Below are 24,359 nucleotides of genomic sequence, written 5' to 3'. Positions count from 1 at the left end.
TTAAACAATAATGGATAATAAAAAAAAACCCCGCCCGCCCAACAAACAATAAATAAAAAAGTAAAAACCTGAAACCATAAAACCAACCGTTATCTCGAAGTGACGTCACACCCCCGCCTGACCATTCACATGGCTCGTAGCTCGTTTTTTTCGCGCGGTGCAGAGCGGCGCATGAAAGGGAAAGGAAAAGGAGGAGGTGGTAATGGGGGGAGGAGAAAAACAGCCGAAAGTATCGATTAATAAATATTAATAATAATCGATACTTTGATAAGTTATCGGTGTGGTTCCGTGTCTGTGTCCGGGTGTGTGTGCTGAGCTGTCTGTCACCGGGCAGAGCGTCTCTTTTCCGGGTAGCTTGCACGCTTTGTTGTCGGGGAGGAGCCTGGAGCTTTTGGAGCTAACACCGGCTACTTCCAGGTAACAATAACCGGCTCTCTCACCTTTCCATGCCCGCCTCTGGTTCATCTCCTCCGGCTTGGTTAGACGACAACAACACCCCCCATCCCTTCCTCTTCCTTCTCCTTCTCCTTGGCTTGACCTCATGGATCCTGGAGGAAGTGAGCTGGACTCGAGCCTGCCTCAGCCTGAGAATCCGTGTTTGATTGTGGAGGACTCTCAGCCGGACAGTGTTGCTTTGGAGGACGATCCGGAGAGCAGCTACAGAGCTCTGCTGGCCCGACGCCTCTCCAGCCTGCAGCCCACTGCACGGAGCCCGGTTCTGGTGAGCATGCAAACCTGCAAATCCTGCAAAAATGACCCCCACATACCAAGGGCTTGTGTGTTGTTTCTGATGTGCATACCCCAACTCCTGCAAAAATAACCCCACACACTAAAGGGTTGTGTTTGATTCCTGTTGTGCAACCCCCCAGATCCTGCAAAATGACCCCACATGACCCCACATACCAAGGGCTTGTGTTTTGTTTCTCCCGTGCAACCCCCCAATCCTGCAAGATACCCCCACATACTTACTTACTTTAAGTGTTTTCATTGTGAGGTTTGGAAGTTTGAGCTTCTCTTTGCAGAATTGATGTTTATTGTTTGCATCCATCTGCTGAAAGTTCACAGAAAATCAGATTTAAATGACACACTATATCTAGTTTTTAGATTTAGAGTCTGGTTCTGGTGAGCATGCAAACCTGCAAATCCTGCAAAAAGAAACCCAAAACCAAAAGGCTTGTGGAAGAGTTCAGATAATTTACTTAAAGTGTTTTTCTTCTTGAGCTTCTGTGTGCAGAATGATGTTTATTTTTTACATGCATCTGCTGAAAGTTAACAGAAAATAAGATAAAATAATCCTTTATTAGTCCCACAATGGGAGAAATTTGCATTATTATAATACAAACCGTAACATCATTATCACGTGATCCTCTTTATTAACACTTTACACACAAGAATAAAACATCCAAACAAACTATCACTTCCCTCTTTTATTTTGAAAAGGACTTCCTCCAAGCTCCATGGTTACTGGGCAAAATCTATGTACATGTATAGAGATGTAGTATATAGTAGTAGTATAGATGGTATATAATATAATTTGGGACTTTTAATAACGTGTGTTTAGACAGTTTATTTTTATATTTAAGTGTTTTTTATTAGAGCACGTTGAATACAGTTATATATTAATTACAGTATACACACATCTGTGCACATAAAGTACAGATCATAGTGCACTTATATAAAGAAAAAAACATAATATATGAAAAGAACCGATTATAAAATGTGAAATGCAAAATACAAAGAAAGAGAAATAGTTAAAAAATAAAAAATAAATAAATAATAATAATAATAATAATAATAATAAAAGTAAATGAATGAATGAATAAATAAATAAATAAACCAAGGAAGAAGTAAACGAATAAGTAAATAAATAAAAAATAATAATTAAAAATAAGTAAATAAATAAATAAATAAATAAAAATAATAAAAATAAACCAAGGAAGAAGTAAATGAATGAATGAATAAATAAATAAATAAAAAATAATAATAATAATTTAAAAAAAAAATCAATCAATCAATCTTTATTTGTAAAATAAAAATAAAATTAATTTATTATTCTGTGAAATTAATTATGTTTTTTTTTTCTCTTTCTTTCTTTCTTAAGGAGCTGATCTCGTCACCGTTGGGAAGCAGATGCTCTCAGACTGACAGCCAATCAGAGAGCTCACAGAGCAACAACCAGGCCGAACCCGGTCAGTGACATCATCGTCTCATCCTCTATTAAAAAAAAAACATTAAAAACAAACAAATAACAGAAAAGATTTTATTATTTTTTACTTCTTTTTTATTTATTCAGGCGTTCTTGCAGCAGCCAATCCCAGCTCAGCGATCCAGGAGGAGAGTCAGGTGATCAGCACCGGCCCTCCGACGAACAAGAGCAAGTATGTAGAAGTATTTATTTATTAATTTATTTATTGTTGCTGAGGGATGAAGCTCCGTGTCTCCGTGACGATGACTACGTGTTTATTTCAGGAGTTCATCGGAGGATTCAGAAATGGACTCTGGAGCTGATTCTACCACACACTGCGTCCAGGCTGAAGGTTCGACATTAACATCAGTTAAACATTACTTCCTCCCTTCTTTCCTTCCTTCCTTCCTTCCTTCCTTCCTTCCTTCCTTCCTTCTGTCTGTGTCCTTCCTTCCTTCCTTCCTTCCTTCCTTCTGTCTGTGTGTCCTTCCTTCCGTTCTTCCTCCTTTCCTTCTTTCCTTCCTTCCTTCTTGCCTCCCTTCCTTCCTTCCTTCTTTTCCTTTCTTCCTCCTTCCTTCCTTCCTTCCTTCCGTCCTTCCTCCTTTCCTTTCTTCCTTCCTTCCTTCCGTCCTTCCTCCTTTCCTTTCTTCCTTCCTTCCTTATGTTCATGTGTCCTTCCTTCCTGCCTTCCTTCCTTTCTTCCTTCCTTCCTTCCTTCCTTCCTTCCTTCTTGCCTTCCTTACGTACGTGTGTCCTTCCTTCCTTCCTTCCTTCCCTCTTTCCTTCCTTCCTTCTTTCATTCCCTCTTTCCTTCCTGTCGTCTTTTCCTTCTTTCCTTCCTTCCTGCCTGCCTTCCTTTCTTTCTTTCTTTCTTTCTTTCTTCCTTCCTTCCTTCCTTCCTTCCTTCCTGCCTTCCTTCCCTTTTTCCTTCCTGTCTTCTTTTCCTTGCTTCCTTCCTGATACAGATCACTGTGCATTACTTGTGTGTGTGTTACATTGTGTGTGTGTGTGTGTGTGTGTGTGTGTCTGTGTGTGTGTTTCAGAGGGAGCAGCCTCTCAGTTTGGTTTTCTGGAGCTTTCTCAGAGTCAGGATCTCCGAGGTGAAGTTAACAGTCAGGAGGAAGACGAACCAGACAGCGAGACGCCTCCAAAGTCTGGTATTAAACACTTAAATCTGCTTTTAGGGCCAGAACCGGCCCACTGAGGGGTCCAATCTGGCCCATTTTCCGTCCTGTCTTCTTTTCCTTCCTTTCTTCCTTCCTTCCTTCCTTCCTTCCTTCCTTCCTTCCTTCCTTCCTTCCCTCCTTCCCTCTTTCCTTCCCTCTTCCCTTCCTTCCTTCCTTCCTTCCCTCCCTCCTTCCCTCTTTCCTTCCCTCTTCCCTTCCTTCCTTCCATCCTTCCTTCCGTCCTTCCCTCTTTCCCTCTTTCCTTCCTTCCTTCCTTCTTTCTTTCCTTCCTTCCTTCCCTCTTTCCTTCCAGTCTTCTTTTCCTTTCTTTTCTTCTTTCTTTCTTCCTTCCTTCCTGCCTGCCTGCCTTCCTTCCTTCCTTTCTTTCTTTCTTTCTTTCTTTCTTTCTTTCTTTCTTTCTTTCTTTCTTTCTTTCTTTCTTTCTTTCTTTCTTTCTTTCTTTCTTTCTTTCTTTCTTTCCTTCCTTCATCCATCCTTCCATCCTTCCTTCTTTCCATCCTTCCTTCCTTCCTTCATTTCGTTCGTGTGTTCTTCCTTCCTTCCTTCCTTCCTTCTTTACCTCCTTCTTTCCATCCTTCCTTCCTTCCTTCCTTCCTTCCTTACCTCCTTCTTTCCATCCTTCCTTCCTTCCTTCCTTCCTTCCTTACCTCCTTCTTTCCATCCTTCCTTCCAAAGGTTTATAAATGATGTGACTCAGACTCCGACGGCCTTCACAGTCTCCAGATCTCACTTTAAATCCTCTAATGAAGGATTTTTAAATTTCTCCTCCTCCACCATCATCATCATCATCATCATCATCATCATCAAAACACCAAATGAGAGAATAAACCCTTCACAGATATTCAGACTTCACAGTGAAGCTGCTCTGGAGGCTTAATTAACTCACTTTATGTTTGTTGTTGTTTTTAAAGGTTGAAGGTTCAGTTTTATTATCATTATATAATCCAGGATTGTGTAATTAGACGCAGTAGTTGCCTCCTCATGCTACACTAACGGAGACATTACATAATAAGGGTTGAAGTATTTTAAATTAGAGTAGAAATAAAGGCAATAAAATAAAAGTTGCACTAAAAGAAGATATACAAACAGAGAATACTATATTATATTAATTAACCCTCCTGTTGTGTTCGAGTCAAGGAAGGAAGGGAGAAAGAAAGAAGGAAAGGAGGGAGGGAGGGAGGAAGGAGGGAAGGAAGTAAAGGAAAGAAGGAAAGAAGGAAGGAAGGGAGTAAAGGAAAGAAGGCAGGGAGGAAGGAAGGAAAGAGAGAGAGAGAGAGAGGAAGGAACGACAGAAGGAAGAAAGGGGGATGGAGGAAGGAAGGAAGGAAGGAAGGAAGGACGGAGGAAAAGAAGTAAGGAAGGAAGGAAGGTAGGAGGGAGGAAGGACAGAAGGAAGGAAGAAAGGGGGATGGAGGAAGGAAGGAAGGAAGGAACAGTCAAAACAGACGGGTCAATTTGACCCGGGAGGACGACAGGAAGGTTAAGATCAGATATTGCTTTACATTATTTACAGCAGCAAAGTGGACAGGAAAAAATAGAATAATAAGTACAACAAGCAATAAAAACAATAATAGTCTTTCCTTCCTTTCCTTCTATCCTTCCCCTTCCTCCTTTCCTTCCTTCTTCTCCCTTCCTAACTTCCTTCCCTCCTTCCCCGCCCTCCTTCCCTCTTTCCTCCCTACCTTCCTTCCTTCCTTCCTCCTTCCCACCCTCCTTCCTTCTTTTCTCCCTTCCTCCTTCCTACCTTCCTTCCTACCTTCCTTCCTTCCTTCCTCCCCTCCCTCCCTCCCTCCCTCCTTTCCTTTCCTACCATCCTTCCCTCCTTCCTTCCTAACTTCCTTCCTTGACTCGAGGATAACAGGAGGGTTAAAAACATCTAGTGTGTGTATGTTCCTAAATCCTGCCTGGATGCAGTTTGACAGCCGAGTGTAACGGTTCATTCTTCAGTCACCTGATCAGAGCAGCAGCCTTTTACAGCTGCAGGCGAACTCTAACGTCTCTCTGCGTTTCTTCCCCAGCGGAGCAGAACGTCAGCGCTGTGACTTCAGGGAGCTGCGACAGTAAAGCAGTGAGGTAACGACTTCATGTAACACTTTATTTTTTTTTTTATAAGAGTCAGTGACAAATAAGGGTTGGCAAGATGAGCAATTCAAGAATATGTTAAGAAATAGTTTTAAAAGCAGCATCAGGTTTGTTAAAATGAAAAAAAACAAAAAAAAGTAAGACTGAATGCTCCTGAAAATGTCAAATGGTGTAACCACAAAAGAATGATGAATATTAAATATTTTATCCACCTACAGTGTATTTAACCCTCCTGTTGTCCTCGAGTCAAGGAGGGAAGTAAGGAAGGGAAGAAGAAGGAAGGAAAAGAGGGAGAAAGGGAGGACAAAGGGAGGGAAGGAAAGGAGGGAGGAAGGGAGAAGGAAGGAAGGAATGAGGGAGGAAGGATGAAAGGAAGGAAGGACGAAAGGAAGGAAGGAAAGGAGGGAGGAAGGGAGGGAAGGAAGGAAGGAAGGAATGAGGGAGGGAGGAAGGAAGGACAGAAGGGAGGGAGTGAAGGAAGGAAGGAATGAGGGAGGAAGGATGGAAGGAAGGAAGGACGGAAGGAAAGGAGGGAGGAAGGGAGGGGAGGAAGGGAGGGAAGGAAGGAAGGAATGAGGGAGGAAGGATGGAAGGAAGGAAGGAAAAGGAAAGACGAGGGTCCACAAAAAAGAATGTGTGCAAGTTATTCATATGTTTTATTTTCACATTTTAACCCGTTTAAATTTAAACTAAACCCCCTCCTCCTCCTCTTCCTCCTCCTCTTCCTCATCCAGGTCCGAGGTGAGCTCCAGCAGCTCGTCGGAGGGTCCGGGTGAGTCGGGCAGGAAGTTGAGCGTTCAGGCTCTGCTGCACTCGCAGAACGTCCAGGCGTCTGATGAGCCGGAGCAGCAGGACTGTGAGATTCTGTCGTCACAGGAGGACATGTTCGACAACGACAAGACGGGTACGTTAACGAGGTGGAGAGAGAACTTAAAGGACACACACACACACACACACACACACACACACACACACACACACACACACACACAAAGACACACAGACACACAGACACACACACACACACACACACACACACACACACACACACACACACAGACACACAGTAGATGTTTCAACCCTCCTGTTGTCCTCGAGTCAAGGAAGGAAGGTAGGAGGGAGGGAGGGAGGGAGGGAGGGAGGAAGGAAGGAAGGAAGGAAGGAGGGAGGAAAGAAGGAAGGGTGAGAAGGAGGGAAGGAAGGTAGGAGGGAGGGAAAGAAGGGAGGGCGGGAAGGAGGGAAGGAAGGTAGGAGGGAGGGAGGAAGGAAGGTAGGAGGGAGGGTAGGAGGGAGGGTAGGAGGGAGGGAAAGAAGGGAGGAAGGAACATAGGAGGGAGGGAGGGAGGGAGGGAAGGAAGGAAGGAAGGAGGGAGGGAGGGAGGGAGGAAGGAAGGAGGATGGGAAGGAAGGAAAGGAGGGAGGGAGGAAGGTAAGGAGGGAGGAAGGAAGGAGGGCGGGAGGGAAGGAAAGGAGGGAGGGAGGGAGGGAAGGAAGGTAGGAAGGAAAGGAGGAAGCGAGGAAGGAGAGGGGGAAGGAAGGAAGTAAGGGAGGGAGGAAAGAAAGAGGGAATATAATACTAATACTTTATAATATAGAGCATAAAGAGAATACGCTGCCTATAAATGAACAAACTGCATTCACAGTTACCCATCTGTGTGTTTAGGGAGTCAGACAGTCCTCTGACCTTGGTTGCCACGGTAACGCTGCGTCACTGTTATCAAACAGTGACTCGTGCATCCATCCATCCATCCATCCATTTATCCATTTTCTGCTGCTTATCCGAGGGCAGAAGTGACTCTTGCTTTTCCTTTACCGTCTCACTTACTTTGATATATTTTTATTTGTAGAAGTGATTTGATTTGAAAAGCTTGCTCATAATGTATTTATAGATCGTTAAACGGATGGATAGATACTTTATTCATCCTTCTTTAGGAAATGACAGCAGCTCCACATGTAACACATCTGTAATTATCCACAGTAACAAAAATAGTAACCAAAATTGTACTAATAAAACATATATGTGCTTCACAGGATTAAAATAGACCATAAAAAAAACAAAGAGAATAAATAAAGAATGAAAACAGAGAAAACCATCAAATAAAAACCCAAGGACAAACAAACAAACAAATAAACAAAACAAACAATAAAAAAAAAAAAAAGACCAAAGCATGTGAGAGAAAATAAGAATATGACAACCACAGAAACATTATGACCTTTGATGTTGATGTATTTATAGATAGTTAGAAGGATGGATAGATACTTTATTCATCCTTCTTTAGGAAATGACAGCAGCTCCACAGTCAAGACAGACACATGTAACACATTAAAGTGACAAATTAAACCAAAATTGTACTAATAAAACAAAACATATATGTAACAAATAATAATAAATTCCCATATATTCCCGGTAATTCCCATATATTACAGTTAATTCTCATATATTCCCGTTAATTCCCATATATTCCCGTTAATTCCCCATATATTCCCGTTAATTCCCATATGTTCCCGTTAATTCCCCATATATTCCCGTTAATTCCCCATATATTCCCGTTAATTCCCATATGTTCCCGTTAATTCCCCATATATTCCCGTTAATTCCCCATATATTCCCGGTAATTCCCATATATTCCCGTTAATTCCCATATATTCCCTAACAGCCTGTATCTATTTAAATCATAACATCTCCTCTGTGTCCTCTGTCTCAGGCGCCGCTGTCGACAGCACCGTGTCCGAGCCGGAGCAGCAGAGTCGCCCGACGCCGACGCCAGCCAGCACCCTTCGCCTGCTGCACCTCTCCGGACAGGGAACACTGGTGCAGCAAAGCCTCTCCCAGTAAGACCCACTGGGAAGCACTGGGAGCCCTTTACCTTCTTTACTCCGCCCTCACACACAGGAAACACACCTGATAATGTTTTTTCTTTCTTTCTTTCTTTCTTTCTTTCTTTCTTTCTTTCTTCCTGTCTTCTTTTCTTGTACTTCCTTTTGACTTTCTTTCTTTCTTTCTTTCTTTCTTTCTTTCGTTCGTTCTTTCTTTCTTTCTTTCTTTCTTTCTTTCTTTCTTTCTTTCTTTCTTTCGTTCTTTCTTTCTTTCTTTCTTTCTTTCTTTCTTTTTTCTTTCTTTCTTTCTTTCTTTCTTTCTTTCCTTCCTTCCTTCCTTCCTTCCTTCCTTCCTTCCTCCCTCCCTCCCTCCCTCCCTCCCTCCCCATTACCTTCCTTCTTTCCTTCCTTCCTCTTTTCCTTTCTCCCTCTCTCCTTCCTTCCTTCCTTTCTTTCTTTTTTCTGTCTTTCTTCCTTCCTTCCTTCCTTCCCATTACCTTCCTCCCTCCCTCCCTCCTTTCCTTCCTCCCTCCTTTCCTTCCTTCCTTCCTTCCTTCCTTCCTAGGAGCTCTGTGGATTTCGTCGCTCCGACCCAGGACGACTTCACCAGCACGCCTTTAATCATCCCCAGCTCGCCGACCGGACCCGAGAACGAACACGGTAACCAACGGCAACCAACGGCAACCAACTGAAAACCTGCTTCAAGCTCCACGTTCAGCTCAGCAGCAGTTAAAACCTCGTCGTCTTTATTTTATCAGGTGCAGACGAGCCGATGGATACCTCGCTGCCCCCGGAGGACCGAGCGGCGGGGGAAGAGAAGGACGAGCCGATGGATACGGACGCAGCCGCCACCGCCTCCGTCGCCTCTAAGCCGCAACCCTCCGCCTCCACGCCCGTATCCCAGAATTCCCCTGGCTTCGTGTTGGAGCGGACTCTGTCTTTACCGTCCCAGCCAGAGTTCTCTCATGTATGTACTAAATAATCTGTCTACTCTCTCTGCAACACTTTTTATTCATGTTTGATAAATGAGTCTTTAAAATATCAAAAAATAGAGAAAGAAGCAAATACTCAGATTTTTGGGCTTTTTTTCTTTATAATTGACGAATAATGTGTTTGTAAGGTGTTTGTTTTTGAGCCTGTAAAATATTTTTAAAAATAGAAAAAATGTCTTTAAATGTCCAAAATCAAAGATATTTATTCCCCAATCATATAAAACGGAGAAAAAAAGTAAATCCTCTGAGATTTTTGGGCATTTTGACTTTATAAATGATAAATAATCCCTTCATTCATTTGTTCTTTAAGGCTTTTTCATGATTGATTTACTTATTGATCATTTATAAATGAAAGCAGTTTGTTTTGAGTCTGTAAAATATCAAAAGATATAGAAATAGAGTCCAAAATCAAATATATTTATTTTACAGTGATATAAAAGACAGAAAACTAGTTAAATCCTCACAACTTTTTGGACATTTTTACTTTTTACTTACTTATACATGATAAATAATCCCATTATTCATTTATTCTCTCAGGCTGCAACACAGTGTTTTTTATGATTGATTTAATTGTTGATAATTTATGAATGAAATCAGTTTTGTTTTTAAGGCTGTAAAATATAAAAGAAATAGAGAAAATGTCTTCAAATGTCCAAAATGAAAGATATTCACTGTACAATGATTAAAAAAAAGGAGAAAATAAGTAACTAGATTGTTTCTTGATAAATGATAAATTAGTTTTTAAGGCTGTAAAATATAAAAGAAATAGAGAAAATGTCTTCAAATGTCCGACCAACAGCCCAAAATCAAAGATATTTATTCTATAGTGATATTAAACAGAGAAAAGAAGTATATCCTCAACTTTATATATTTGACTTGACTGACTCAATTTCTTACATGTCAGCCCTTATTTCATCATTGCTGCTTTCTACATTCACAGTTTATTGATTTCTTTGTGTTTTTTTTGTCTTTATTTCTCAGGACGCGTTCGTCCCCACGCAGAGCCAGGAGTCTCCTCAGCAGTCGGACCAGAAGAAGAAGACAGCCTCGTCGTTATCTCAGTCTGCTCAGCTGGAGTCGGCTCCGTTCACTCTGCCTCTGCAGCTCTCTGACAACACGGAGAGCGTCAGCCAGGCTCCGAAGACCTCCGAGGAGGCCAAGGAGGAAGTGAAGGAGGTGAAGGAGGTGAAGGAGGTGGAGGTGGAGGAGGACAGCCAGGCCACGCAGATAGAGGAGCTGGAGCTGGAGGAGGAAGAGGAGGAGAAGAAGGAGGTTGACACCAGCGACTCGGCGATTCCGAAGAAGAGCGAGAGCAACGGCGTCTCGGCAGAATCGTGTAAAAACAAGACGGCAGCTTCATCGAATGTACAAACCGTGAATGTAAAGGAGGGGAAGAGCTCCGCCGACGTCGTCTCCTGCTCGCAACCCAAGTTAGACTCCTCCTCCTCCTCCTCCTCTTCCTCCTCCGATGTGATTCCTAACAGCTGTGTGGAGGAAACGCCAGCAGGAGCGACGCCAACGCCAACGCCAAAACCGACGGAAACGCCAACACCGAGCAGCTTAGATTCACAGTCTGTTATCTCTCAGACGTCTGCTGCGGACGTTAAAGGAGGAGGAGGAGGAGGAGGAGGAGGAGGAGTGATGAAGAGTAGCTCTGAGTCATCACAACAGAAATGTGGAGCAGTAGGTAACAGTCAGGAGGAAGAGGAGGAAGAGGAAGAAGAGGTGATGGAGGAGGAGGAGGAAGGGGAGAGCACACTAGGAGGCGGAGCTTCAGCAATCGGTCTGGTTCTCTCCCAAAGTCAGCTGTTATCACCCGAACCAATGGAGGAAGAGGAGGAGCAGGAAGAGGAGGAGGAGAGCGTCGTCGTGGTTACAGAAAGCGAGAGAGACTCACAGCCCAAAACCGCCAACAGCTCGCAGCCAATCAGAGCGTCTCCGTCCACTAACGGCCACCAGGCTGAGGTTGAGGTGAAGGAGGTGCATGCGGCTCCTGATAGGCTCTCCCAGGCGGAGGGGGCGGGGCCTGAAGCAGAAGGACTCAAAGATAAAAGCCTGAGTGACAGTTCGGGAGGTAAGAAGGAGGCGCAGAGGAGCGAAGGAGTAATACACAGCTTTGTATTGATATTACAAAGCTGTGTTCAAAGACTTTTTTATTATCGCATGTTTAAAATTCTATTAGTTTGCATTTAACCACAATTTTTAAGTCCATATTAACGACGTAAAGCAATTCTTCTTACGAGTGTATCTTGATTGGCAATCATATGAAAGCAAAGAAAGTTACTTTACGAACTGCAGTACTTGGCCGTGGTTTTGAGTGAGCAAGTCAGTGAGCAGCACAATTATGCGATTTTGAAATGCATACTCTCATTCAGTTGTAGCATTAATATTAGGGCGAGATTAATCGCAATTGCAATCGAATCGAATCGAATGCAATCGAATTGCATGTTTAAAATCCTGTTATTTTACATTTGAAGGCAGTTTTAAGCCCATAATGTAAAGCATTTCTTACCAGAGTGTCTTAACTGGGAATCAATCACGGCTCTGCTGCGACTCCCACACTCCAAAATGGTCCTTTGGTGGAGCTGAGGCTGGCTTGGCTGCACCTGGGTGTTTAGCGTGGAGGTGCTAACTCAAACTCCACGTACTCCGGTGGTAGTTAAACTCCGTTTGACACAGGTTGCATTTTACTTTTGACTCGTCAACTGAAGCGTCTGGAAGTGTTTTAAAGTTAAACAAGCCGTTCAAAAGTCCAGTAGCTCTCTTACTTTCCATCAGCGCGGTAGGTTTACTGCAGGAGGCCACTTCAAAGCATAGCGCTACAGCTAGAGGAGCCGTCTACGGGGGAGTAGAAGGGACAAAAAGGCTTGCAACATTAAAATGCGATAAATAAAATTAACATGTTATGGATTTTATTAATCTAATACAAAGATTCAGGTGTTTGTGAACATTTAATCTAATCTGAAACTTTCTGTAAAGTTAGGTTTTAGGTTTTAAGTGCCAGATGTGTTCGTAACTTCCAATTTTTCTTTTTTCCAACCACAGAGATTTCTTTCCATTTCACTCTTCCTAAAGAAGGAGAGCTGATTGGTCCAGCCGTCGGAGCCACGCCCCCTCTCATCAACCAGCTGAAGCAGACGCTCAGACACAGCACTCCCATTGGTCGGTTCATATGATGCACAAACTGAAGTCGCACCATTTCGTCTTTTATTTAACCCTCCTGTTGTCCTCGAGTCAAGGAAGGAAGGGAGGAAGAAGGAAGGAAGGGAGGGAGGGAGGAAGGAAGGGAGGAAGAAGGAAGGAAAGGAGGGAGGGAGGAAGGAAAGGATGGAGGTGGGAAGGAAGGGAGGAAGAAGGAATGAAAGGAGGGAGGAAGGATGGAAGGGAGGAAAAAGGAAGGAAAGGAGAGAGTGGGGAAGGAAGGGAGGGAGGAAGGAAAGGAAGGAAGGATGGAGGGAGGGAGGGAGGGAGGGAGAAAGGAAGAGAGGAAGTAAGGACAGAAGGAGGGGAGGAAGGAAGGAAGGAAGGAAAGGGGGATGGAGGAAGGAAAATAGGAAGGGAGGAAAGAGAGAAGGAGGGACGGTGGAAGGAAGGAAGGAAGGGAGTGAGGGAAGGAGGGAGGGAGGAAGGAGGGAAGGAAGGGAGGGAGGAAAGAAGGAGGGAAGTAAAGGAAGGGAGGGAGGAAAGAAGGAAGGAAGGAAGGAAGGAGGCGGAAAGGAAAAGAGGAAGTAAGGAAAGAAGGACAGAGGAAGGAAGGAAGGAAGGGAGGAAAGGGAGAGGAAGGAAGGAAGGAAGGAAGGAACAGTCCAAACAGATGAGGTCAATTTGACCCGGGAGGACGACACAAGGGTTAAATAATCTGATGCTAAAGTTTTTTTTTTTTTTTTTTTCCCTTTTTCAATATCCAGAGATCACCTCCTTCTCCGAAAAGCCAGACGGGGTGGGCGACGTGTCTACAGACGTGGCGATGGCGGCCAGTGACATCATCGTTTCGGGGGAAAGCGGCGAGGACACGGCGGATAAGAGCGATGGGAAGCTGAGTCTGAGGATGAAGCTGGTGACTCCGGTGGAAGAAGGCAGCTCGGAGCGCTTCAGCCTGCAGAGTAAGAGCAGCTCATCGGTTACAGCTTCTTCATTTTGGGAGTGGAACAGGATGAGGGAAAACTTCCCATGGGAATTAACGGGAATTAACAGGAAATTTGGGGTAATTTATACCATCTGTCAACTGTATACAAACATAAATATAAACATTTAGTTTCATCATAAACAGACATGCATGCAAACTAATACAATTTAATACATATATTCCCGTTAATTCCCCATATATTCCCGTTAATTCCCCATATATTCCCGTTAATTCCCCATATATTCCTGTTAATTCCCCATATATTCCAGTTAATTCCCATATATTACCGTTAATTCCCATATATCCCCTTTAATTCCCCCTATATTCCCGTTAATTCCCCATATATTCCCGTTAATTCCCCATATATTCCTGTTAATTCCCCATATATTCCAGTTAATTCCCATATATTACCGTTAATTCCCATATATCCCCTTTAATTCCCCCTATATTCCTGTTAATTCCCATATATTCACGTTATATATTCCCATTAATTCCCATATATTCCCGTTAATTCCCATATATTCCTGTTAATTCCCCATATATTCCCTTTAATTCCCATATATCCCCGTTAATTCCCCCTATATTCCTGTTAATTCCCATATATCCCCGTTAATTCCCCATATATTCTCGTTAATTCCCATATATTCCCGTTAATTCCCCATATATTCTCGTTAATTCCCATATATTCCCGTTAATTCCCCATATATTCTCGTTAATTCCCATATATTACCGTTAATTCCCCATATATTCTAGTTAATTCCCATATATTACCGTTAATTCCCCCTATATTACCGTTAATTCCCCATATATTACCGTTAATTCCCCATATATTACCGTTAATTCCCCATATATCCCCGTTAATTCCCCATATATTACCGTTAATTCCCCATATATTACCGTTAATTCCCCATATATTCCCGTTAATTCCCCATATATCCCCGTTAATTCCCATATATTCCTGTTAATCCCCATATATTCCTGTTAATTCCCCATATATTACCGTTAATTCCCCATATATTACCGTTAATTCCCCCTATATTCCTGTTAATTCCCATATATTCCTGTTAATTCCCCATATATTACCGTTAATTCCCATATATTCCCGTTAATTCCCCATATATTCCTGTTAATTCCCATATATTCCCATTAATTCCCATATATTCCCGTTAATTCCCCCTATATTCCTGTTAATTCCCCATATAGTCCCGTTAATTCCCCATATATCCTCGTTAATCCCCATATATTCCTGTTAATTCCCATATATTCCCGTTAATTCCCCATATATTCCAGTTAATTCCCCCTATATTACCGTTAATTCCCCATATATTCCTGTTAATTCCCCATATATTCCTGTTAATTCCCCCTATATCCCCTTTAATTCCCATATATTCCTGTTAATTCCCATATATTTGCGTTATATATTCCTGTTAATTCCCCATATATTCCAGTTAATTCCCATATATTACCGTTAATTCCCATATATCCCCATTAATTCCCATATATTCCAGTTAATTCCCATATATTCCCGTTAATTCCCCATATATTCCTGTTAATTCCCCATATATTCCTGTTAATTCCCTATATATTCCTGTTAATTCCCCATATATTCCTGTTAATTCCCATATATATTCCTGTTAATTCCCATATATTCACGTTATATATTCCGATTAATTCCCCATATATTCTTGTCATATATTCCAGTTAATTCCCATATATTCCTGTTAATTCCCCATATATTCCTGTTAATTCCCTTTATATTCCCGTTAATTCCCATATATTCCTGTTAATTCCCATATATTCCTGTTAATTCCCATATATTCCTGTTAATTCCCCATATATATTCCTGTTAATTCCCATATATTCACGTTATATATTCCGATTAATTCCCCATATATTCTTGTCATATATTCCAGTTAATTCCCATATATTCCTGTTAATTCCCCATATATTCCTGTTAATTCCCCATATATTCCTGTTAATTCCCTTTATATTCCCGTTAATTCCCATATATTCCTGTTAATTCCCATATATTCCTGTTAATTCCCGTTATATATTCCTGTTAATTCCCATATATTCACGTTATATATTCCGATTAATTCCATATATTCCAGTTAATTCCCATATTTTCCTGTTAATTCCCATATGTTACGGTTAATTCCATATATCCCCATTAATTCCCCATATATTCCTGTTAATTCCCATATATATTCCTGTTAATTCCCATATATTCACGTTATATATTCCGATTAATTCCCCATATATTCTTGTCATATATTCCAGTTAATTCCCATATATTCCTGTTAATTCCCCATATATTCCTGTTAATTCCCTTTATATTCCCGTTAATTCCCATATATTCCTGTTAATTCCCATATATTCCTGTTAATTCCCATATATTCCTGTTAATTCCCGTTATATATTCCTGTTAATTCCCATATATTCACGTTATATATTCCGATTAATTCCATATATTCCAGTTAATTCCCATATTTTCCTGTTAATTCCCATATGTTACGGTTAATTCCATATATTCCTGTTAATTCCCATATGTTACGGTTAATTCCCGTTATATATTCCCGTTAATTCCATATATTATGGTTAATTCCCATATATTGTCGTTATTTATTCCGGTTAATTCCCGTTATATATTCCCGTTAATTCCATATATTATGGTTAATTCCCATATATTGTCGTTATTTATTCCAGGTAATTCCCATATTTTCCCCTTAATTCCCATTTACTCATATTATATATTCCTGTTAATTCTCATGGAAACTTTCCAACTTTTAAAATTCCTTGAATGTTGCAACCCTAAACAGGACGGTATCCATGGAGACGATGCTGTGTCTAATCATCACCCTTCTCCACTAATACATCTCTTCTTCTTCTTTCCAGAGCCGACACTATCAGAAGAGGACAGGTCTGTCGTCAAGGTTACCACCGTTGCCAAGGCTGTAACCAGGTAACCAGGCAACCAGGCTCTCCATCTTTTATGCTCAATGACTGAATTCTGTTATAAGTGTGCTACCGCCTCACATTCATCTTCCTCTTCATCGTGAAGAGGAAGATGAATGACCTCATTTTAAATTATGATATTATTAATAACTACTGCTTACTCAATTATAATAAAAAAGAAGGGAAAAAGTACAATTTAAAGAGCAAAAATTGGAAATATTTAAACATACAATTTTAAAAAAGAGCATAAAATAAATATAATATATAATAATATATGATACTAAAAAATAGCCGTCAATAATAACTAACAGTAACGCTATTTTAAATCCCTCCTTCCTTCCTTCCTCCTTTCCTCCCTCCCTCCTTACTCCTTTCTTTCCTTCCTTCCCTCCTTACTCCTTTCCTTCCTTCCTACTGTCCTCCTTACTCCTTTCCTTCTTCCTCCCTTCCTTCCCTCCTTACTCCTTTCCTTCCTTCCTTCCCTCCTTACTCCTTTCCTTCCTTCCTACCTTCCTCCTTTCCTTCCCTCCCTTCCTTTCCTCCCTCCCTCCTTACTCTTTTCCTTCCTTCCTTCCTCCTTCCCTCCCTCCTTTCCTTCCTTCCTTCCTTCCTTCCTTTTAATACTTTTTCCGTCAGTACTAATCGTATGTGACGTTTAGCTAAAAACAACCCAAACAGGAGTTTAACACAGCTGATGTGTTTTTGTGTCCCGGCAGTCCGTCAGTGTTCAGTCGAGTCCGTCAGGTTCACAGACAACAGGAACCAGACGACGACAGCCAAGACAACTCTGCACCTGTCAGGTAAGAAAAACACTCTCTGACCCCCGACCCCCCCAAAACCAGCCCCCCCCCCCCCCGACCGATCCACCAGGGCCTGACTGATACTGGACATTTGGGGGCAGAGACTGATATTAATAATAGGGAGTAAAGAAATCTGTCCAATATGGCTGATAATATTTATTGATCAGTATATCGGTCTGGTTCTACTATCCACCATTCGTGCAGAGTTTAAGAGCACTGTGAAACTCTTTTTAAATAGCAAGTCTGCATCAGGACGTGCACCATGAATATAATAATAATAATAATAATAATAATAATAATAATAATGATGATGATGATGATGATGATGATGATGATGCATGTATATATGAGGGTGTATGCAGTGTATAACAGCTGTGAAGGCTCAGAGGGGAAAAGAACCAAAAACAGACACTTGTGCCCCAATTTAGTTATTTAAAGGCATCGTGTGTTCAGTTTGGTGACTCCTCCTGTCCAAATTTAAAAGATGCTGCAATCATATAGATATATTTTCCAGGGTTAGGATTAATTCCCTTTTTTATTTTTATTTATGTGTGTGTAGTTAGTAGTTATGTAAACGTTCTTTATGCTTCACACGTCCGTTTGACCGTTAGTGGATGTATGAAGAGCTTTCCCCTGCTGTAAAGACAGAAGTGTGTGTGTCTGTGTGTCTGTGTGTCTGTGTGTCTGTGTGTGTGTGTGTGTCTGTGTGTGTGTGTGTGTCTGTGTCTGTGTGTGTGTGTGTGTGTGTGTGTGTGTGTCTGTGTGTGTGTGTGTGTGTGTGTGTGTCTGTGTCTGTGTCTGGGTGTGTGTGTGTGTGTGTGTGTGTGTCTGTGTGTGTCTCTCTCTGTGTGTGTGTGTGTCTCTCTCTCTGTGTGTGTCTCTCTGTGTGTCTGTGTGTCTGTGTGTCTGTGTGTCTGTGTGTGTGTGTGTGTCTGTGTGTGTGTGTGTGTGTGTGTGTGTGTGTGTGTGTGTGTGTGTGTGTGTGTGTGTGTGTGTGTGTGTGTGTGTGTGTGTGTCTCTGTGTGTCTGTGTGTGTGTGTGTCTCTGTGTGTGTGAGTGTGTGTGTGAGAGTGTGTGTGTGTGTGTGTCTCTCTGTGTGTGTGTGTGTGTGTGTGTGTGTCCTACTTCCTGAGGTGGTTATTTTCTGCACCGTGTGTGTTGTCATGGGACACGCTGAGCAGAGAAGGTGACGTTTTGTCCTTTTTTGACAAACTGAGGTCGTTTCTTTTAATCAGATGATACAGTACATGTGGACAAATATTAAAAAGTACGAGCTTTTATTTTCTGCCAAGTCTCTCAAACATGCAGCCCACCGAGGAGTCCAATCTGGCCCACTGTCCTTCCGTCCTTCCTTCCTTCCTTCCTTCATCCTTCCTTCTTTCCTTCTTTCCTTTCTTCATTCCTTCTTTCCTTCTTTCCTTCCTTCCTTCCTTCCTTCTTACTTTCCTTCCTTTCTTCTTACTTTCCTTCCTTCCTTCCTTCCTTCCTTCTTTCCTTCCTGTCTTATTTTCCTTCCTTCCTTCCTCCTTTCCCTCCTTCATTCATTCCTTCCTTCCTTCCTTCCTTCATCCTTCCTTCTTTCCTTTCTTCATTCCTTCTTTCCTTCTTTCCTTCCTTCCTTCCTTCCTTCTTACTTTCCTTCCTTCCTTCCTTCCTTCCTTCCTTTCTTCTTACTTTCCTTCCTTCCTTCCTTGCATCTTTCTTTCTTTCTTTCCCTCCTTCCTTCCTTCCTTCTTTTCTTCCTGTCTTATTTTCCTTCCTTCCTTCCTCCTTTCCCTCCTTCATTCATTCCTTCCTTCCTTCCTTCCTTCCTTCCTTCCTTCCTTCCTTCCTTCCTTACTTTCCTTCCTTCCTTCTGTCCATCCTTCCTTCCATCTTCCCTTCCTTCCTTCATCCTTCTTTCCTTCCCTCATTCCTTCCTTCCTTCCTTCCATCTTCCCTTCCTTCCTTCATCCTTCTTTCCTTCCCACATTCCTTCCTTCCTTCCTTCCTTCCTTCCTTTCATTTTCCCTTCCTTCCCTCATTCCTTCCATCTTCCCTTCCTTCCTTCCTTCCTTCCTTTCATCTTCCCTTCCTTCCCTCATCCCTTCCTTCCTTCCCTCTTTCCTTCCTTCATTCATTCATTCCTTCCTTCCTTCCTGTTATCTGATATTGGATTATACTTGTCGTTTACTTGCAGCATCACAACATCTGTATCTTCTGTTTTTAAACATCTGTGCAGGAGCGAGCTGTTCGCCTCTCCGCAGAAAAGCCCTCACACGTCATCGCTGGGTTTCAACAGCCTCCCCAACAGCCAATCGGAGCCTTCGCAGCAGCAGCAGCAGCAGGCGACGCCGCAGCAGGAGAACGCCAAGGATCCGTCATCGTCTGTCACAGAGCCGTCCGAGGAGAGGAGAGGACCGCCCGAAGCCCCCGCCGCCCCCAACAGGACGGACGGCAGGCAGAGGGCGGCGACCCAGCAGACCAACGACAACACCGTCACCTCCAGTCCGTCCAACAAGGTCCGTCATCTCAGATCAGATCGATTTCATTACTGATGATTTACTTTTAATGCAACACTAGAAGAAGAAGCTGAACAACAACTATTTAATATGTTTTCCTTTTAACCCTCCTGTTGTCCTCGAGTCAAGGAAGGAAGTTAGGAAGGGAGGAAGAAGGAAGAAAAGGAGGGAGGGAAGGAAGGAAAGGAGGGAAAGAGAGGTGCAGGGAGGGAAGAAAGAAGGAAGGAAGGGAGGGAGGAAGGAGGGAGGGAGGGAAGAAGGACAGAAGGGAAGGAGGGAGGAAGGGAAGGAAGGTGGGAAGGAAGGGAAGAAGGAGGGAGGGAGGGAAGAAGGACGGAAGGGAAGAAGGAAGGAGGGAGGGAGGGAAGAAGGACAGAAGGGAGGAAGGAAGGAATGAGGGAGGGAGGGAGGGAGGAAAGAAGGAAGGAAAGGAGGGAAAGAGAAGGAGGGAGGGAGGGAAGAAGGAAGGAAAGGAGGAAGGAAGGAAAGAAGGAACAGTCAAAACAGACAGGGTCAATTTGACCCGGGAGGACGACAGGAAGGTTAAAATGACTGGCATAGTTGCACTTCAGCCACCACAGTAGACACTAGTGCATCATCCCATAAACTACCACTTCATCTGCAGTAAGTAACTTTTTTAGTTTTAACCCTTTATTGGGCAAATAATTATATTTGGTAACTTCTGTAAATATCCCAAAATATCCTTCTTTCCTTCCTTCCTTCCTTCTTTCCTTCCTTCCTTCTTTTCCTTCCTCCCTGCCTTCTTTCTTCCCTTCCTCTTTTCCTTTCTCCCTCCCTCGTTCCTTATTTCCTCCATCCTTCCTTCTTTTCCTTATTTCCATCTGTTCTTCCTCCCTCCCTCCTTCTCTCCTCCCTTCCTTCTTGCCTTCCTTCATCCCCCTTTCTTCTTCCTTCCTTTCCTTCCTTCTCCCTTCCTCCCTCCTTTTTTTCCTTCTTCCTCCCTCCTTCCTTTCCTTCCTTCTTCCTCCCTTTCCTTCCTACCTCCTTCCTTTCCTTCCTTCCTTCTTCCTCCCTTGCTTCCCTTCCTTCCTTCCTTCCTTCCTTCCTTCTTTCCTTCCTTCCTTCTTTTCCTTCGTCCCTGCCTTCTTTCTTCCCTTCCTCTTTTCCTTTCTCCCTCCCTCGTTCCTTATTTCCTCCATCCTTCCTTCTTTTCCTTACTTCCATCTGTTCTTCCTCCCTTCCTCCTTCTCTCCTCCCTTCCTTCTTTCCTTCCTCCGTCCTTTCCTTATTTCCATCTGTTCTTCCTCCCTCCCTCCTTCTCTCCTCCCTTCCTTCTTGCCTTCCTCCATCCCCCTTTCTTCTTCCTTCCTTTCCTTCCTTCTCCCTTCCTCCCTCCTTTTTTTCCTTCTTCCTCCCTCCTTCCTTTCCTTCCTTCTTCCTCCCTTTCCTTCCTACCTCCTTCCTTTCCTTCCTTCCTTCTTCCTCCCTTGCTTCCCTTCCTTCCTCCTTTCCTTCCTTCTTTCCTCCGTCCTTCCTTCTTTCCTCCGTCCTTCCTTCCTTCCTTCCTTCCTCCCTTCCTTTCAGAGAGTGTCCTATAAAGGGTTAAATCAGTTGGTTTGTGTAATTTGATGAGTTCACTACTTAAATTTGTAAGAGTACAAGGTGGTAATATTAAAGGCAAACATGTGCAACTGCAACAAACCGGTAAAAACATAAAAACAGGTCTACAGTTATCCCACCAACGTCATTTGACAAAAAAAAAAGGAAATATGGAGTGTAACACAGCAAGTTGTATCATTCCTAAAGAGAAATTAAACACACTTAACCCTCCTGTTGTGTTCGAGTCAAGGAAGGGAGGAAGAAGGAAGGAAAGGAGGGAGGGAGGGAGGAAGGAGGGAAGGAAGAAAGGGAGATGGAAGAAAGAAGGAAGAAAGGAAGGAAGAAGGAAGGAAGGAAAGGAGGGAGGAAGGAAGGAAGGAAAGGAGGAGGGAAAGAAGGGAAGGAAGGAAAGGAGGAAAGAAGGAGGGAAGGAAGGAAGGAAGGAAGGAAAGGAGGACGGGAGGAAGGAAGGAAGGAAAGAAGGAAAGGAAGGAAAGGAGGAAAGAAGGAAGGAAGGAAAGGAGGGAAGGAAGGAAAGGAGGGAAGGAAGGAAGGAAGGAAAGGAGGAAGGGAGGAAGGAAGGGAGGAAGGAAAGGAGGGAGGAAGGAGGGAAGGAAGGAAGGGAGGAAGGGAAGGAGGGAAGAAGGGAAGGAAGGAAAGGAGGAGGGAAGGAAGGAAGGGAGGAAGGAAGGAAGGGAAGGCGGGAAGAAGGGAAGGAAGGAAAGGAGGAAAGAAGGAAGAAAGGAAAAGTCAAAACAGATGGGTCAATTTGACCCGGGAGCACAACAGGAGGGTTAAACACACCTTTTAATACTTCATGCATGAAAGGGTTAAGATCTATAATATAAAGAAAAAAATTAAATAAGTATTGGGAAAAAAGTTAGAATTAAAGTAAAGAAAATTATCGAAATATTTCAATAAGACAAAAAGAAACAGAGACAGTCTTTTTAATCTGTGAGTTTTTAAAAGTCTGGAAAGTTTTCTGTGTGATGTTTTCCTGTATTACTTTTACGTTTGTGTTACTATATTTATTATAAAGTAACGTTTAAAGTGATTTACTAGTCGTAGCGTTTTAGAGGCTCATGTGTCCTCTGTGTCTCAGCTCCGTCAGCGGACTGTCTCCCAGCAGACCAGCTTCGACGCTCCGGGGTTTCGCTCCCCAGCCGGCAGGGTACGACGCATTCAGGTGTTTTTAAAAAAGAAGGAGAATTTACAGCTTCTGTCTGTGTAGGAATAATATCCAAGTTGACTCTCTTCATCATCTTCTTCCTCTTCCTCTTCGTTTTTAAATAAAGGGTGAACCAGAGTCTCCGTCCTTTAGAAGAGCCGCCGGCCCCGCCCATCGCAGACACGTACGCACCATCCAGGAAGTCCGGACCACCGTCACGCGAATCATCACAGACGTTTATTATGAGGACGGGAAAGAGGTGGACCGCAAGGTTACCGAGGTAACGGCACATTTATTTCATATTTACTTGACGTGTGAGATCAGTTTGGAGACAAAACATCTGATCTCTGTGTGTTCTGTCATTGTGCCTCCGTCTCCTTGTCTCCATGGTAACAGCCGGTTAATACCTGCCCTTCAAACTTATTATTTATAGAAGCAGTTTTCTTCTCCTTGTATTTTGCACACTGGTGTTAAAACGTCTCATATTACATATTCATTAAGGTAAACGTACTTAATGGATAATGCTTATTATCTTTTAGCACATTTGAAAGATGCAAACCTCAGTGTTGCCTCGTAAGCTTGCATATTTTTTTGCAGGTGATGTCAAGTTTGCACACGTTTTTACACACGCAGACCTTTAGTAAACCTGCAAAATACACGCAAACTAAGTCTTAGTGAATCAGGCCCTTTAGAGTGGACGGACCATCATTATCTACCTCCTCTCTTTACCTCAATGCACCAGTGATCATTTTAATTTATTCTTATTTGCATGAAAACAACCCAAATAACAGATAAAAATAACCTTTAAATGTTATAAATAAAGACATTAATACCTACATTAAACTATTAAATTACAGTTATGTATCATTTATTCAGGGAAGTGAAGTGTAATAGGTAGATTAACTGGCTGTTGTGCTATTTTCTAAGGTTATAATTTGACTTTAGTTATATTTAAATCATTATCTACCTCCCGTCTTTACCTAAATGCACAAGTGATGATTTGAATTTATTCTTATTATTTGCATGAAACGTCATAGTTCAACTTTTAATAAAGAAGAAAGCTTGCACACTATACATTTTGGAAAACAATATGAACTTCTACTTCTTCCTTGATAGCACAACACAGTCATGCACATACACGAGGAGGAGAGACTTGTGAACAAACATATTTCTAACAATCATATATCATTTTTTTTTTTTAAACAAGTTGGATTAATGCAGCTCTGTGAACTCTTGCACCAAACTCCCTCCCCCTCCTCCTCCTCCATCCTCCATCCTCCGAAAGACCCCTTGAAAATAAAACATGCGAGGCCATCCATGTGCTGCAGCCTTTTGTAATTCTACATAAATAACAATAACGACACTTTGTGAGCTTAAAAAGAAACTACAGCTCCTACATAGAATCTCCTGGCATGGCAGCAGCACCGTCTGAGTTTAGTAGCGAGGTGTTAAAATCACCTGCTGGTTTTTTTACTGGAGCTGGTTTGAAGCCCAGAGATGCTGCTTATGTTCAGCGCCATCTTTTCCATTCGGAGCCAGGAGCTTCCACGTAAGGAGTGAGGGATGAAGCTAAATCTTTGCACAATATGATCTACAGCAGGGATCCTCAAACGGTGGATTCCGGTCTGCATCCGGACCACGGGACAGCTATCTGCGGACCCTGGTCTAATCTTAAAAAAAGAAAAATCTTAAAATAAACTAAATATTATTATTATTATTATTATTATTATTATTATTATTAAATGTTGGAATTATCCGTTTTATATCGCTGGTATGGATGTGCGACTCCAGTCCTTCACCGTGTGTATTTTGGTCTCCATGGCAACAATGCGCTGATAGGCTGACCAGTTGGTTTATCGGTCAATAATAGAAGGGAAGAAAAGACTTTAAGACTCGACTTGAATCGTAATGGCATGTTCCAAGTTCAAAAGAAAGGTCACTGAAAATAGACAATTTAAATTTATATATAAGTATTTATTTGAATTT

General features: G+C 42.4%; 1 protein-coding gene across 1 annotated transcript in view; it reads left to right on the top strand.

The window, feature by feature from the left end:
* The first annotated feature begins 232 nt into the window (after positions 1-232).
* The window catches only part of tp53bp1 (tumor protein p53 binding protein, 1), a 37,593-nt gene continuing 13,466 nt past the window's right edge, over positions 233-24,359 (top strand). Inside the window, exons 1-19 of the mRNA XM_053324539.1 lie at positions 233-721; positions 2,102-2,189; positions 2,294-2,378; positions 2,470-2,537; positions 3,229-3,342; positions 5,391-5,445; positions 6,189-6,358; positions 8,160-8,286; positions 8,837-8,931; positions 9,030-9,238; positions 10,245-10,418; positions 10,464-11,337; positions 12,309-12,425; positions 13,172-13,366; positions 16,285-16,351; positions 17,061-17,144; positions 19,366-19,645; positions 22,308-22,376; positions 22,501-22,653. Coding sequence (XP_053180514.1) covers positions 542-721; positions 2,102-2,189; positions 2,294-2,378; positions 2,470-2,537; positions 3,229-3,342; positions 5,391-5,445; positions 6,189-6,358; positions 8,160-8,286; positions 8,837-8,931; positions 9,030-9,238; positions 10,245-10,418; positions 10,464-11,337; positions 12,309-12,425; positions 13,172-13,366; positions 16,285-16,351; positions 17,061-17,144; positions 19,366-19,645; positions 22,308-22,376; positions 22,501-22,653 — 3,204 coding nt within the window. The 5' untranslated portion in view covers positions 233-541. The remainder of the gene's footprint in view (positions 722-2,101; positions 2,190-2,293; positions 2,379-2,469; positions 2,538-3,228; positions 3,343-5,390; positions 5,446-6,188; positions 6,359-8,159; positions 8,287-8,836; positions 8,932-9,029; positions 9,239-10,244; positions 10,419-10,463; positions 11,338-12,308; positions 12,426-13,171; positions 13,367-16,284; positions 16,352-17,060; positions 17,145-19,365; positions 19,646-22,307; positions 22,377-22,500; positions 22,654-24,359) is intronic.

Source organism: Scomber japonicus, chromosome 1 (genome assembly GCF_027409825.1).
Source record: "Scomber japonicus isolate fScoJap1 chromosome 1, fScoJap1.pri, whole genome shotgun sequence".
Classification (NCBI taxonomy): domain Eukaryota; kingdom Metazoa; phylum Chordata; class Actinopteri; order Scombriformes; family Scombridae; genus Scomber; species Scomber japonicus.
This window is presented reverse-complemented; position numbering and strand designations above follow the sequence as displayed.